This window comes from Meriones unguiculatus, chromosome 19 (assembly GCF_030254825.1).
Source record: "Meriones unguiculatus strain TT.TT164.6M chromosome 19, Bangor_MerUng_6.1, whole genome shotgun sequence".
NCBI classification, from domain to species: Eukaryota; Metazoa; Chordata; class Mammalia; order Rodentia; family Muridae; genus Meriones; species Meriones unguiculatus.
In genome coordinates, this window is record NC_083366.1 from 10,403,204 (window position 1) to 10,416,096 (window position 12,893).

A 12,893-nucleotide genomic window follows, 5' to 3' on the forward strand; every position below is an offset into this window, starting at 1 on the left:
CTCGTATCCCAGTTAACCGTCATGAAAGGTTGTTATCAAAGAGCAGAAAACTGCTTTGCTGCTTTAGTTTCCTTCCCATCAGATGCTCTTCCCATCCTAAATACTCTTTTTTTATGATGTCATCCACAATGACTTATTTCTGTCATTAAGTCAAGCTGGTCCCTTGAACCTCTACAACTATGAACTAAATTAACTCATTTTCATTATATACCACCTAACCTCTAGCATTTCATTATAACAGAAAATTGACTACAACTATAGCTATTTTATTCTGCTAGATTATATTAAGCTACAATTCAATGAAAAGCTAAAGTAAATTATGTATATATATATACATAATTGCTTATTTAATTAAGTTTTTATTCCAATCAAATAAGCAAAAATAATATATACATATTTATACTAATTTTAAACTAAAAATTTCATTAGAAAAATGTAAAAAGAGAATTAAATATTATTTGAGTAATATAATCATGAAGTCAGTACTGATACCATATTAGATTTGTCATAGATAGTTTATCAATGTATATTGTTTCATTTCAAATAGAAGATAGATTACAACTATGATTTTCTTCCAATTGGTCAGTAGATTATCAAACCTATTCTGGAATGAGGCCATTTCAAGTATGTAAAAGCCAGTTTCCCACCAGCACGCTGGAAGGCATAGAGCCCTCTAGTTTAGATTTAGGTAGCCAGCGTAAACATCACTGAGAGATTAAAAGCTAACACTATATCATCCCACTTAATCCTTACAGCATCAGAGTTTGTGAAAGAACCTGTTGTTGCTTCCAGTACAGGCAAGCCCCTGTTAAACAGTGTATTAGAGCAAAGAAAAATAGGCCCAATTAAAACTTCATAGAAAAACAGAGCAGATGAAAAGTCATCATGATGCCCACATTTTTAGAGAATACAAATCAAGATGAAACAAAAAGTTCTTACCATCTGCAGGCAAGCAACCTGAACTGAAAGAAATGTCATCAATTGCTAGAACTTCCTCTTGTCCATGAGTTGCATGCATTTGAGCTTGAAAAACAACCTACACAATAAACATAAAACAAATCAAGAACACAAAGCAAGGGGTATCACTGACTCATGATGCTATAGAAAAAAATAAAGCCTACAAATAAGATACATATCACTTTCAGGAAGTACTCAGTTACCACACAAACTAAGAAAAAATGATCAAAGCAAATATTTTCAAGAAACAAACAAACAAACAATGTAGCTATCACTGTACTCCAGATATCTGGGGCCATGTCTGTGAACTCACAGCTACATTACACTTTGAGTTCCAGTATATGCCATTGATTTTTCCACATGTTTGAAGGTTAACAGCTGTTGAGTCTAAGTTTTGTTTTCATCTCTGAATCTTGGCAATTTATTCCATTTTTTTACTTCCAGTTCTTCACATTTTACTCATAGTCTTGACTGATTTTTTTTTGTGTTATTATCTTTTATACTTTTAGCCATTATTTGAATCAATGCTTGGAAAACTGGTTTACAGTGCATGCGCATTATGTTATGATGTCCAGGCAACCAAAGTTTACATAGTAGGAAATATCCTGCTATAATGAATCATAGAAACTCAGAGAGAAGGCACTCCATATTTTAAGACACTCCATATTCGGTGTAAATCAATCAAAAATTGGTACATTAGTGGGCGTTTTATCCCAACATCACCAAGAAATAACAATGACACTTGTGGCTTCATTCATGTTTGTATTAAACATGTGTAGATTGTTTAGCCTTGTTTTTTATATAAACACTATCATTTCAAAAAAATATCAAGGTCCTTCTTGGATTAATTCTTAGTATGGATCCACCAAAGAAAATTTATATCCTGAGTTGCATTCACGTTTTATACTATACATGTTGTGCTAGTATGATACCTTGCTAGAAAAATGTTATGTACTATTTTCTACACGGAGGGAAGGAGAAAGGAGGGTGGGACCAGGTGGATATGAGGGAGGGGGCTACAGTCGGAATACAAAATGTATAAATTGTAATAAATAATAATAATAGAAAGAATAATAGAAAGTGCACCACTTATAAAGAAGCTAAAATGTAAATCTAAGAAAGTACTATTCCCTCATACAAAATAAACAAACATAAATTGAAGGATTGCATAAAAACCAGAACCATATTGGAAGATGCAAAAAAAACATTGCTAAATAGAGATGATTTCTTAAAAAAGCAGTAGATTCCTCATATGACTACTTATAAAAATAACCATATGCGGGGCTGAAGCAATGGCTCAGTGGCTAATATCAATGGTTCCTCTTCCAGAAGACCCAGATTTGGTTTCCAGCACCCACACAGGAGCTCACAAATATTCCAGCAACCCCAATTCCAGGGAATATTTTCTGACTTCTACCGGCAACAGACATGCAGGTGGTTCACCGTCTTTCATTCAGGCAAAACACCCATACGCATAAAATGAAAATTAATTCAAAAATACACATAAATATATAGACATAAAATAAAAATCAATAAAAAAAACTCTAAGAATCAATAAATAACCCAGACGATATGATTTGAAAACAAGTTGTACCTGAAACATTTACTGAGATACAGGTCAGTGGGAGAGTACCTGCCTTCCATGCCTGAGGCCCTAGTTAATACCCTCAAAGCTCATTCAATGCCATGCTATTCAGTCTTAGACTTTGGGTGGGAGAAACAGGACAATTCAAAGTTCAAGATTATCCTTTGTTGTATAAAGAGCTGGAAGCCATCCTGAGCTTCATGAGACCCAATATTAAAAGAAAGACAGGGCTGGATAGAAAAGAACAATAGCAGGACTCCAATTACAGATGCTGGCACAGAGAACAGACCATTTATGAGTGACAGGAACATGATGACTGCAAAGCAAGCTAGAGGCCATGCATTAAACCCCAAAATGCCAGTATCTGTGTTTATCAAATGAGCTGAGAGCCCATGGGTGCTGGGAACTAGTGGTTTCAGCCTCTAGCCACCCTGATAATCCTGTTATTCCAGGAAAAGCTCCTGAAATCCTGGACACTTGGTTCCAGTCTCTACCCACTCAGATTTCCCCATCTTCCCGAAGAAAGCTTCCTGGTTCCGGCCTCTGGCTACCCAACTCCCCAGATCCAGAAAAATGGGCTCAGCCTCTGGTCACAGCTCTACCCATATCCCCTGAGGAGCTCAGCCAGACCTCAGGAACATACAGGATCTCACTCCAAACTGGTGGCTCCCAGCCCACAAAATGTCTTAACAGCTTGAGCTCAGAGACCATTGAGTAGTGTGAGGGCGGGTGTGGGGGGATGCTTCCTCTGGAAGTTCTCCGGGTAAAAAGAGGGCTCCTGGGTTCCCAAGGAGACCTGCTGATTCTCTGTATCATACAGGGTAGACATCCCCACTCCAGTCCACTGCCTGTGGATCTAACAGGGACACAGCCACCTGAGGAGAAGTGTGAGCTATTCCCCAAGATCCAGCAGCATGTCCACAACCACACCTACCATCCAGAGGAGGGCTGTTCCAAGGAAATCCAGCCTCCTGCCCAGGAGTCTTCCTGCACCCTCCAGAAATTCAGAAAAAAACAAAACAAAACAACAACAAAAAACCAAACCGAACCAAACCAACCAAACAAACAAAAGACAAGAACAACCAGCCGATGTCAGAGACAGACAGACATACAGCTAAAGGCCAACATATGAACACAATCAACAAAAGGCAGGATAATATGGCACCTCCTGAATCCAGTTATCCCACTGCAAGCAGCCCTGTATACCCTAATACCACTGAAACACAAGAAAATGAACTTAAATCTATACTTTGGGAGATGATTGAGGCATTTAAAGAGGAATCAACTAAATCTCTTAAAGAAATACAGGAAAATACAAAGAAACAGGTGAAGGAAATGAATAAGACCGTTCAAGACCTGAAAACATAAATAGAAACAATAAAGAAAACTCAAACTGAGGAGGCCCTGGTGGCACAGAACAAGAACCACAGAGGTAAGCATCACCAACAGAATACAAGAGCCGGAGGAACCTCAGGTAGAGAAGATACAGTCAAAGAAACTGATATGCCTGTTAAAGAAAATGTTACATCAAAAATAATGATGACACAAAACATCAAAGAAATCAAGGATATTATGAGAAGACAAAGCCTAAAAATAACAGGAATGGAAGAAACACAAGAGTCTCAGTCCCAAGGCCCAGGAACTATTTTAACAAAATCATAGAAAAACATTTTTCCAACCTAAAGAAAGAGATGTCTATAAACATACAAGTGGCCTAGAGAACACCAAATAGATTGGACCAGAAAAGAAAATCACCACACCGTATAATAAGCAAAACACTAAATGTACAGAACAAAGAAAAGATATTAAAAGCTGCAAGGGAAAAGGTCAAGTAACATATAAAGGCAGACCAATCAGAATTATACATGACTTCTCAACAGAGGCTATGAAAGCCAGAAGGGCCTGGACAGATGTCATATAGAACCTAAAAGAACACAGATGTCAGCCCAGACTACTACACCCAGCAAAACTTTCAATTACCATAGATTGAGAAAACAAGATATTTCATGATAAGACCAAATTTGTTTTTTTTTTAATTTTATTATTATTTTTTTTATCAGTTACATTTTATTAACTCTGTATCCCAGCCGTGTCCCGATCCCTCATTCCCTCTCAGTCCCTCCCTCCCTCCCTCATCTCCACCGTGCCCCTTTCCAAGTCCACTGATAGGGGGGACCTCCTCCCCATTCATCTGATCCTGTTTTATCAGGTATCGATAAGACCAAATTTGAACAATATCTATGAACAAGCCTAGCCTTACAGAAAATACTAAACATAAAACTCCAATAGAAGGAAGTAAACCATACCCAAGAGAACACAGGAAATAAATAAAGCCACTTCAGCAAAAGCAACAAAAGGGAAACACATAAACACACTACAACCACCATCAAAATAGCAGAAGCTAGCAATCATTGGTCATTAATATCTCTCAACATCAATGGGCTTAATTCCCCAATAAAAAGACACAGGCTAACAAAATGGATGCATAAACAGAAGCCATCACTCTGCTGCATGCAAGAAACATACCTTAACAACAAAGATAGACATTACCTTAGAGTAAAGGGCTGAAAAAAGGTTTTCTGAACAAACAGATCCAAGAAGCAAGCTGGAGTGGCCATTCTAATAGCTAATAAAGTAGATGTGCAACCAAAATTAATCAAAAGAGATGAGAAAGGAGAGTTCATGTTTATCAAAGGAAAAATCCAGCAAGAAGACATCTCAATTCTGACCATCTATATCCCAAATACAAGGGCATCCACATTTGTAAAGGAAACATTACTAAAGCTTAAATCACACATGGATCCCCACACATTAATACCAGGAGACTTCAAAAGCCCACTCTCATCAATGGACAGGTCATTGAGAGAGAAACTAAACAGAGAAATAATTAAACTAACAGATACCCAGATACCCTAAATCAAATGCACCTTACAGATATCTACAAAACATTTCATCCAAACACAAAGGAATGCACATTCTTCTCAGCACCTCATGATTTTTTTTCCAAAATTGACCTTATGATTGATCAGAAAGCAGGCCTCAAAAGAGACAAGAAACACACACACACACACACACACACACACACACACACACACACCTTGTATCATATCAGATCACCATGGATTAAAGCTAGATTTCAACAGAGAAAACCTACAAACTCATGGAAACTGAACAACTCTCTACTCAATTACCACTGTGTCAGGTAAGAAATAAAAGTCTTTCTAGAATTCAGTGAAAATGAAGGGACAACATACCCAAACTTATGGAACACCGTGAAAGCAGTGCTAAGGGGCAAGTTCATAGCACTAAGTCCTTCATAACAAAATTGGAAAGTTTTCATACTAGCAATTTAAAAGCACATCTAAAACCTCTAGAACAAAATGGGGAGTACACCAAAGAGGAGTATAGGGCAGGAAATAAACTTAGGGCTGAAATCAATAACTTAGTAACAAAGAGAACAATTAAAAAAAATCAGTGAAACCAAAAGCTGGTTCTTTCAGAAAATCAACAAGACAGACAAACCTCTAGCTAAATACAAACCAAAGAGATGGATTCACAAAATCAGAAATGAAAAGAGGGACATAGCAACAGACTCTGAGGAAATCCAAAGACTTATTAGGTCTCATTTCAAAGGACTGTACTCTACAAAATTTAAAAAAAAAAAATCTAAAGAAAAATGGATAATTTTCTTGATCGATTTCACTTACCAAAGTTAAATCAAGATCAGGTAAACAGTTTAAATAGTTCTATAAACCTTTATGAAAGAGTGTCCCAACAAAAAATCAAAACAAAACAAAACAAACAAAAACCTCACAGGACCAGATGGTATTAGCACAGAATTTTGCCAGACTTTCAAGTAAGAGCTAATACCAATACTCCTCAAACTATTCCACAAAATAGAAACAGGAGGATCACAACCAAACTCATTCTATGAGGCCACAGTAACCCTGATACCTAAACCACAAAAAGACTCAAAGAAAGAAAATTTCAGACCTATCTCCTTTATGAACATTGATACTAAAATACTCAAAAACTGAATCCAAGAACACATCAAACACACCATTCATCATGATCAAGTAGCTTCATCCAGGGATTCAGGGATTATTCAACATACAAAAATCCATCAAAATAAGTCAGCATAAAAACAAGCTGGTAGGAGGGCAAACTTGTATAACCACTTTGGAAACCAATCTGGTGCTTTCTTGGAAAATTAGAAACAATGTTACCTCAAGACCCAGCAATACCACTTCTGGGCATATATCCAAGAGGCTTCACCATACCACAAGGACATTTGCTCAGCTATATTCATAATAGCTGCAATTTTCTTGATTTCCTTGTTTTTAATAGCTGATTAGTATTCCATTGTGTAAATGTATCACATTTTCTTTATCCATTCTTTGGTTTAGGTTCATCTAGGTTGTTTCCAGTTTCTGGCTATTATAAATAAAGCCACTATGTATATAGTTGACCCAGAAAGACACACATGGTATGTACTGACTTATAAACAGATATTAGCCATGTATTACAGGATAACTATACTACTAATCACAGACCCAAAGAAGCTAAGTAACAGGCGTGGCCCAAGGGAGGCCCTCCTTGACTCTCACTCAGATCGGGAAATAGAGTGGATAGTAATAGAAAGAGGAAGTAGAGCAGTTGTGGGGGTGTAAAAATGATGGTGGATGAGATCTGGGGATAGTCGGGGAGGCAGGTTTGTGGCCTGAAGAGAAAAGGGTAGGCTGCAGAGAAGATATGGGGATGCCTACAAGATGTACAGAGATAAAGACTGAGCAGAGACTGAGGGAAGGACCGGCCAATTCCTGGCCCCAAATGACACCCATCCCATGGGAGAGAGTCAACTCCTGGCACCGTTAACAATATTCTGCTGTTTACAGACAGCCTAACTTAATCATTCTCTGAGAGCCCTACCTCCCCACCAGCAGCTGATCAAATTGGAGGCCGAGACTCACAGCCAAGCATCATGCAGAGCTCGAGAGTCCTGTGAAAGAGTAGACAGGAAGGTTAGAAGGAGCTGGAAGGGATCGGAACACTGCAAGAAGACCAACAGAGTCAACTAAACTAGACCCACAGCAGCTTATAGAGATAGACACAGCAACAAAATAGCATGCATGAACTCGATCTAGGTAGGACACCTACCCGTATGTAACTGATGGGCATTTTGATCTTCATGTGGGTTCCCTAGTAAGTTGAGAGGGTGCTATGTTTGACATGGACTCTGTTGTCTGCTTTCAATCAATTTGCTCTAGCCAGGTGCCCTTGTCTGGCCTTAGTGAATGAGACGGAGATCAGTCTTAATGAGATTTGATGTGCTAGAGTGGCTTGGAGGATGGCGGAGCTCCCCTTTTCTTAAAACGATGGGAGGGGGATAGGGAAAACAGGGTGGAGGGAGAAGAGTGGGGAGAGGGCTATCATTACGATGTAAAGTAATACATAAATTAAAAATTAGAGGAAGTCCTCCCCTATCTGGGGCAGGGAGCAGATATGGGAAGGAGGGAAGGATTGGGAGGAGACGAGGGAGGGGACCATAACCGGGATAGAAAATGAGTAAATTTTAATAAATAATGAATAAAAAAATTAAAAAGCTTTAAACTGCTAAAAGAAAGAAAGAAAGAAAGAAAGAAAACAGAATACTAGGTACAAAATTAACATTGAATATTGTTAGCTACTGTTAGTATAACAGATTTTAAGATATGGAAGCTATTTTATAAATCATGTTTGCAAATATGAACTTCAATATTTGTGTAAACTGTTCTTTCATTTTCTGAGAACTTTTCCAAATGTCTATGCTTTCTAGATCCTAATGAGTTAAGCATATCCCCACAGTCACTATTATTAAAGTAAGAAATAGAAATAAATGTTGTTCCATTACCAATCTCATTTCTGCTTCTCTCCATTCTTTCTGCCCAAAGGATCACCCATCATCAGAGTTCAGTTAGTATCCAGCCTGAAGACACATATTTTATTTCACAAATGTCTGCCACTCTGCTGGGCTCTCCTCCCATGAATTTCGCCTGCCAGGCACTTCCCCTCAAATGAGAAAAGTTACTTCTAATTCATAATACACTGCACTTTCTCCCCAAATTGCAGCTTTCACTTCACTCATTTGCTGACAATGAATCAGGCTGCGACACTGTGATGCTCAAAACTCCAAAATGACCTTTTGAATTGCTTTCTCCTCAGGTCTTATGTCTAATCAGCCAAGACCTATTAAGTCTATTTTCCTTCTAGCCTTGTTCCTATTCCTATTTCCTTGTGCCTGATCTATCGAAGCAGTCTTTAAATTACCTTACTGCCTTAATCCTTTCCCCATTAGACTTTGCAAAAGACATTATATGTTTATTTGGGTCAGCTAAATCAAGGCTAACTTGGTGTAACTGAAGAAAAGTTGTTGTAAAAATTGGCTGCTATTTGAGCCCCCCAGCTCAGCCAGGGGCATAGTTTTCTTAAGAGAGGAACAGTTTCTCTAAGGGGAATTTTCTAATGGGTCTCTAAGGATACAAAATACGAAGCACACCAGGCTTAAATAAATGGTCCCACTAAATAGATTTAAACAAAAAGATTTTTTTTCCAGGACTGTTAGTTATTATCTGGAAAAAGAGCTAAAACAAGTGAAACTCCAGGCTAACGAGAAAGAGCAGTCAGATGATAGGCTGGCTCATGGTAGTGCTATTTCTACAAAAAGTGATAGATAATACTCCTTGCTTTATCCAAAATTTTCTCAAAGATTTTTTCCAAACACATATGTTATTTGGATGGTGTTAGGAATCTTTCTAAAGGATCAAACTATCCCCAGAAAAGGAAAGAAAAGGGGAAAAGAAAAGAAGCCAGCAGATTGCAGGAGAGGTAATGAGGTTAGGGGTGTACAGCACCTCAGGAGGCAGGTGCACCCAACACTGATTCCACAACAGAATGAGACAAGTTTATTTTCCCCGAGACATTTTAGGAAAAATGGCCTCTAAATGGAGACAAGTGGTCCACTCCAAGGACACTTGATTGTAATGTTGGAGGAAGCTGTGTTATCAGGTCAGTAACAAACTGGAGTCAACAGGAAGTGCCTGACCAGAAACTCTTACACTTATGTAACTATACAGAGAAATGACACATGGATAACTCACAAAGGCACATGTCATTAGAGCTCTCTCAATTCATAGTATAAGTTCAATTATTTTAAATCGATCTCTCTTCTTTTCCGTGTGTTTTTAGACACTGTCTTCTTACATAGACCAGGCTGGCCTTGAACTTATATTCTCCTCACTCAGCTTCAAAGTGCTGGAATTATAAGCCTGTGTCAGCAAATCTAGATGTCATTTTTCTTCCTAAAAATTTTAAAACAACACTAAATGTAATTACGTAGATACTCATTTTTAAGAGTGATTGAAATTCACTAACAATGCAAAAGCACTGTTATTTCATCCAACACTCCATATGAAAGAATATTTATAGTGTTTTCTGCCACAGAGTTGAATACTATTAGAGGTTTTGATTTTTATCTAAATATCCTAAATCTGTTTAGCTGGACTTAGTATAGAAAATTATTATAGTTCAGTAACCAAGTGATTGACATCTGATACCAAAATTCTATAGATTCTAACATGGTGTGGTAACATGATTGATTATTAAACTCTGTAAAGCTCAAAACCCCAATGTTAAAAAGGGAACAAATCATCATTTCCCCTCAGAAAATTTCCCTGAGGGGCCAATTAGATGGGGCACAAAGTACTGAACACACTTCTTTAATTTTAGTAAAATTGCAATAAGTGTTAGTAGGTACTACGTCCTAAATGTCTTAAAAATATCTATGAAACACTTCACTTTTTGTTCAAAATGCTTTTTACTTATGGGCCAGATCATTGTTGGAAATTAAAATGTTTTGATTTTATTAAGGAATAAGGGTAGCATTTTTTAGATTAAAAAGGGAAAGGGCCTTGGGCGACAACCAGCTTCAGAGACTTCCCCAAAACTCACATTAACCTGGGATCCACTCACTATGTCAGTGACTGAAATAACCTATCGAGGTATCTCCAAAGAAAACATGTGTGACTTCAAACTATCAGAAGTCAGCATGGAGGGGAAATTGCAGAGAATGAAAGAATTCCTGAGGGCTTCCAAGTTGCTGAGGCAGCAGAAATAATGTGGAAGCACTGATTACAAAATTCCTAAAATAGTCTTCTCACAAAAGCTTTTCAGGAACAAGATAGGGGCTGATGGTGGTCAGTGTTCCAAGCACAGCACATCTCTGTGGCCCAGCACACAGCAGTGAGTGAACATCTGTTCACCTACTGACAGGACAGAATTAAAGGTGTCTGCAGCCTTGAAGTACAGCCTGAGCATCCCTGGGGCCGTGCAGTCTACTCCTCTGTACAAAGCCTTTGAAGTTATAAGCACTATTTTTCCATAAGCTATAAAGTACTTAGGGAAACGCAGTACTATACTGAGAAAGCATCTATGTTAATTAAAGCTGCTGCTGCATTTGGAGAACTCCCAGGGATAACTTGAATGTCCGAGCCATAGGTGAGCTGCCCTAGAGATGATATAGTCTAGAATTTTAAGCTTTATAGTTTTGTTATATACATTTTTGACCAACAAAATCTATAGCGTTTGGAAATGGGCACTGAGGAAACCAAGAAACTCATTTTGAAAGGTTTGACTGGCAAAGTCCATCAAGTATCACTCTTTTCCATCATCCAAATCTATGTCACCCTATAATATAAACCTTACCTACATATATGAACAATTAGAGAATAAAAAGTGTATTAATTTGGCAAAATAATTTAAAACTTTCTTAGTAGTTGCTGTTTCAAGGTTAAGAAAAAAACGAGTAAACTGATTAAAGCACGCACCTAAAAAAGATTCTCATTTGTCATTAAAATTGACACAAGAGAGAAGGTAATGGGGCAAACTGCTTGCAGTTGAGATGGCTCATTCTTAACCGATCAATCTTGGCTTTATTCTGTTGCTTAGGCAGACACAGAGAGATGAAAGTACATAAGAAATGTACAAGAACCTCCTCCAGTGTTGACTCACATCTCAATGGTCACAGGCAACACTGGTCTCCAGGGGAACTCACTGCACACCACATCCAGACAAAACCACTATCTGCTCCCTGTAGATACCAAATATGCCTTAAAACGGTACTTAAAACCTCATGCCCAGCACATGTCAAATACTTCACACAAGCCACACTTAAATAAACAAAGCATAAAAGCCATGTCATAATGTAAATTGTCTCACCCAGACATAAACAAACATGGGCGTTGGATCTCACTAGCTTATGAATTCTCTATAAAACTATGTCCAACCATAGAGCTATTAAATGTATGCAACATTTAACTAGATACCAAATTATTTTTGATATCTTCTTTGAATATCCTTTTAGTTTAACAATCACTGAAAATTTCAGTGATGTCATGACATCAACTAAGGAAATATGTCACTCACATAAATGTCATTTTACATTTATAAGAAGCATAGATTCCTCTCATTTCTCCATACTTTTCCCCTTGTTACTCAAAATTAGCTGAAGGTTAATTTGAAACTAGTTCATTCTGTAGACCTAAATAACCTGATATATATCATCAGATCAGATATTTTTATATAAAATTTCTATATAGGTGATAGTCAGATGTAAGAAATTATAGGCAGTTCACTTTTACACCCCTCAACCTTCATCAGAGAAGCCTTTATTGACAGTAGATTGCCATTAACAGAGACCTTCAAATGGTTAGTGTGCAGAGAAGAAGGGACGGTGGAGTGCTCAGTTCTAAATAGGACATGGCTATCATACCCCCCCCCCAAGAATAAGGGATCGTCACAGAAGAGTGGAAGGTAGGCTTTTAAGAATTAGAAATAGTGGATACCTTCAGTAAAGGCTTTGGTAGGCAGGGATTTTACACACATCAACTCACAGCACCATGACTGTGTACAAGGTCTACACAAGACCAGCTCATCCACATACCAGCATGGATGGGGAGGGGTTCATGAAAGGCCACTCCTACCTGAGAGCTATTGGCAATTTATGGTTGCTAGGGGAGGAAGAGTCGTTTTTTTCTCAGGGATCCAGGCTCTGAGATGGTACCCATGTTTCAACAGAGGGGCTTGCTTACATGGACAAACAGGCAGCATTACTGGTCTCAATAGTCTTTTTTTTTTTTTTTAAGCACATGAAGTTGGAAGGAATAATGTAGAAGGGATAGTGGGAGAATTTAGGGAAGGAAATAAGTTATATTGATCAAAGGATATTATATGCATGTGTGGAATTCTCAAGGAATAAAAAAGCAAAATGAAAAATAAAATAATTGATTTCTATGTTATTCTAACAATAAATGATAAA

General features: G+C 37.8%; 1 protein-coding gene across 1 annotated transcript in view; it reads right to left on the minus strand.

Annotated features, from left to right (window-relative positions):
• Positions 1-12,893, minus strand: part of Malrd1 (MAM and LDL receptor class A domain containing 1) — a 744,773-nt gene that overhangs the window by 655,693 nt on the left and 76,187 nt on the right. Inside the window, exon 5 of the mRNA XM_060372547.1 lies at positions 940-1,036. Coding sequence (XP_060228530.1) covers positions 940-1,036 — 97 coding nt within the window. The remainder of the gene's footprint in view (positions 1-939; positions 1,037-12,893) is intronic.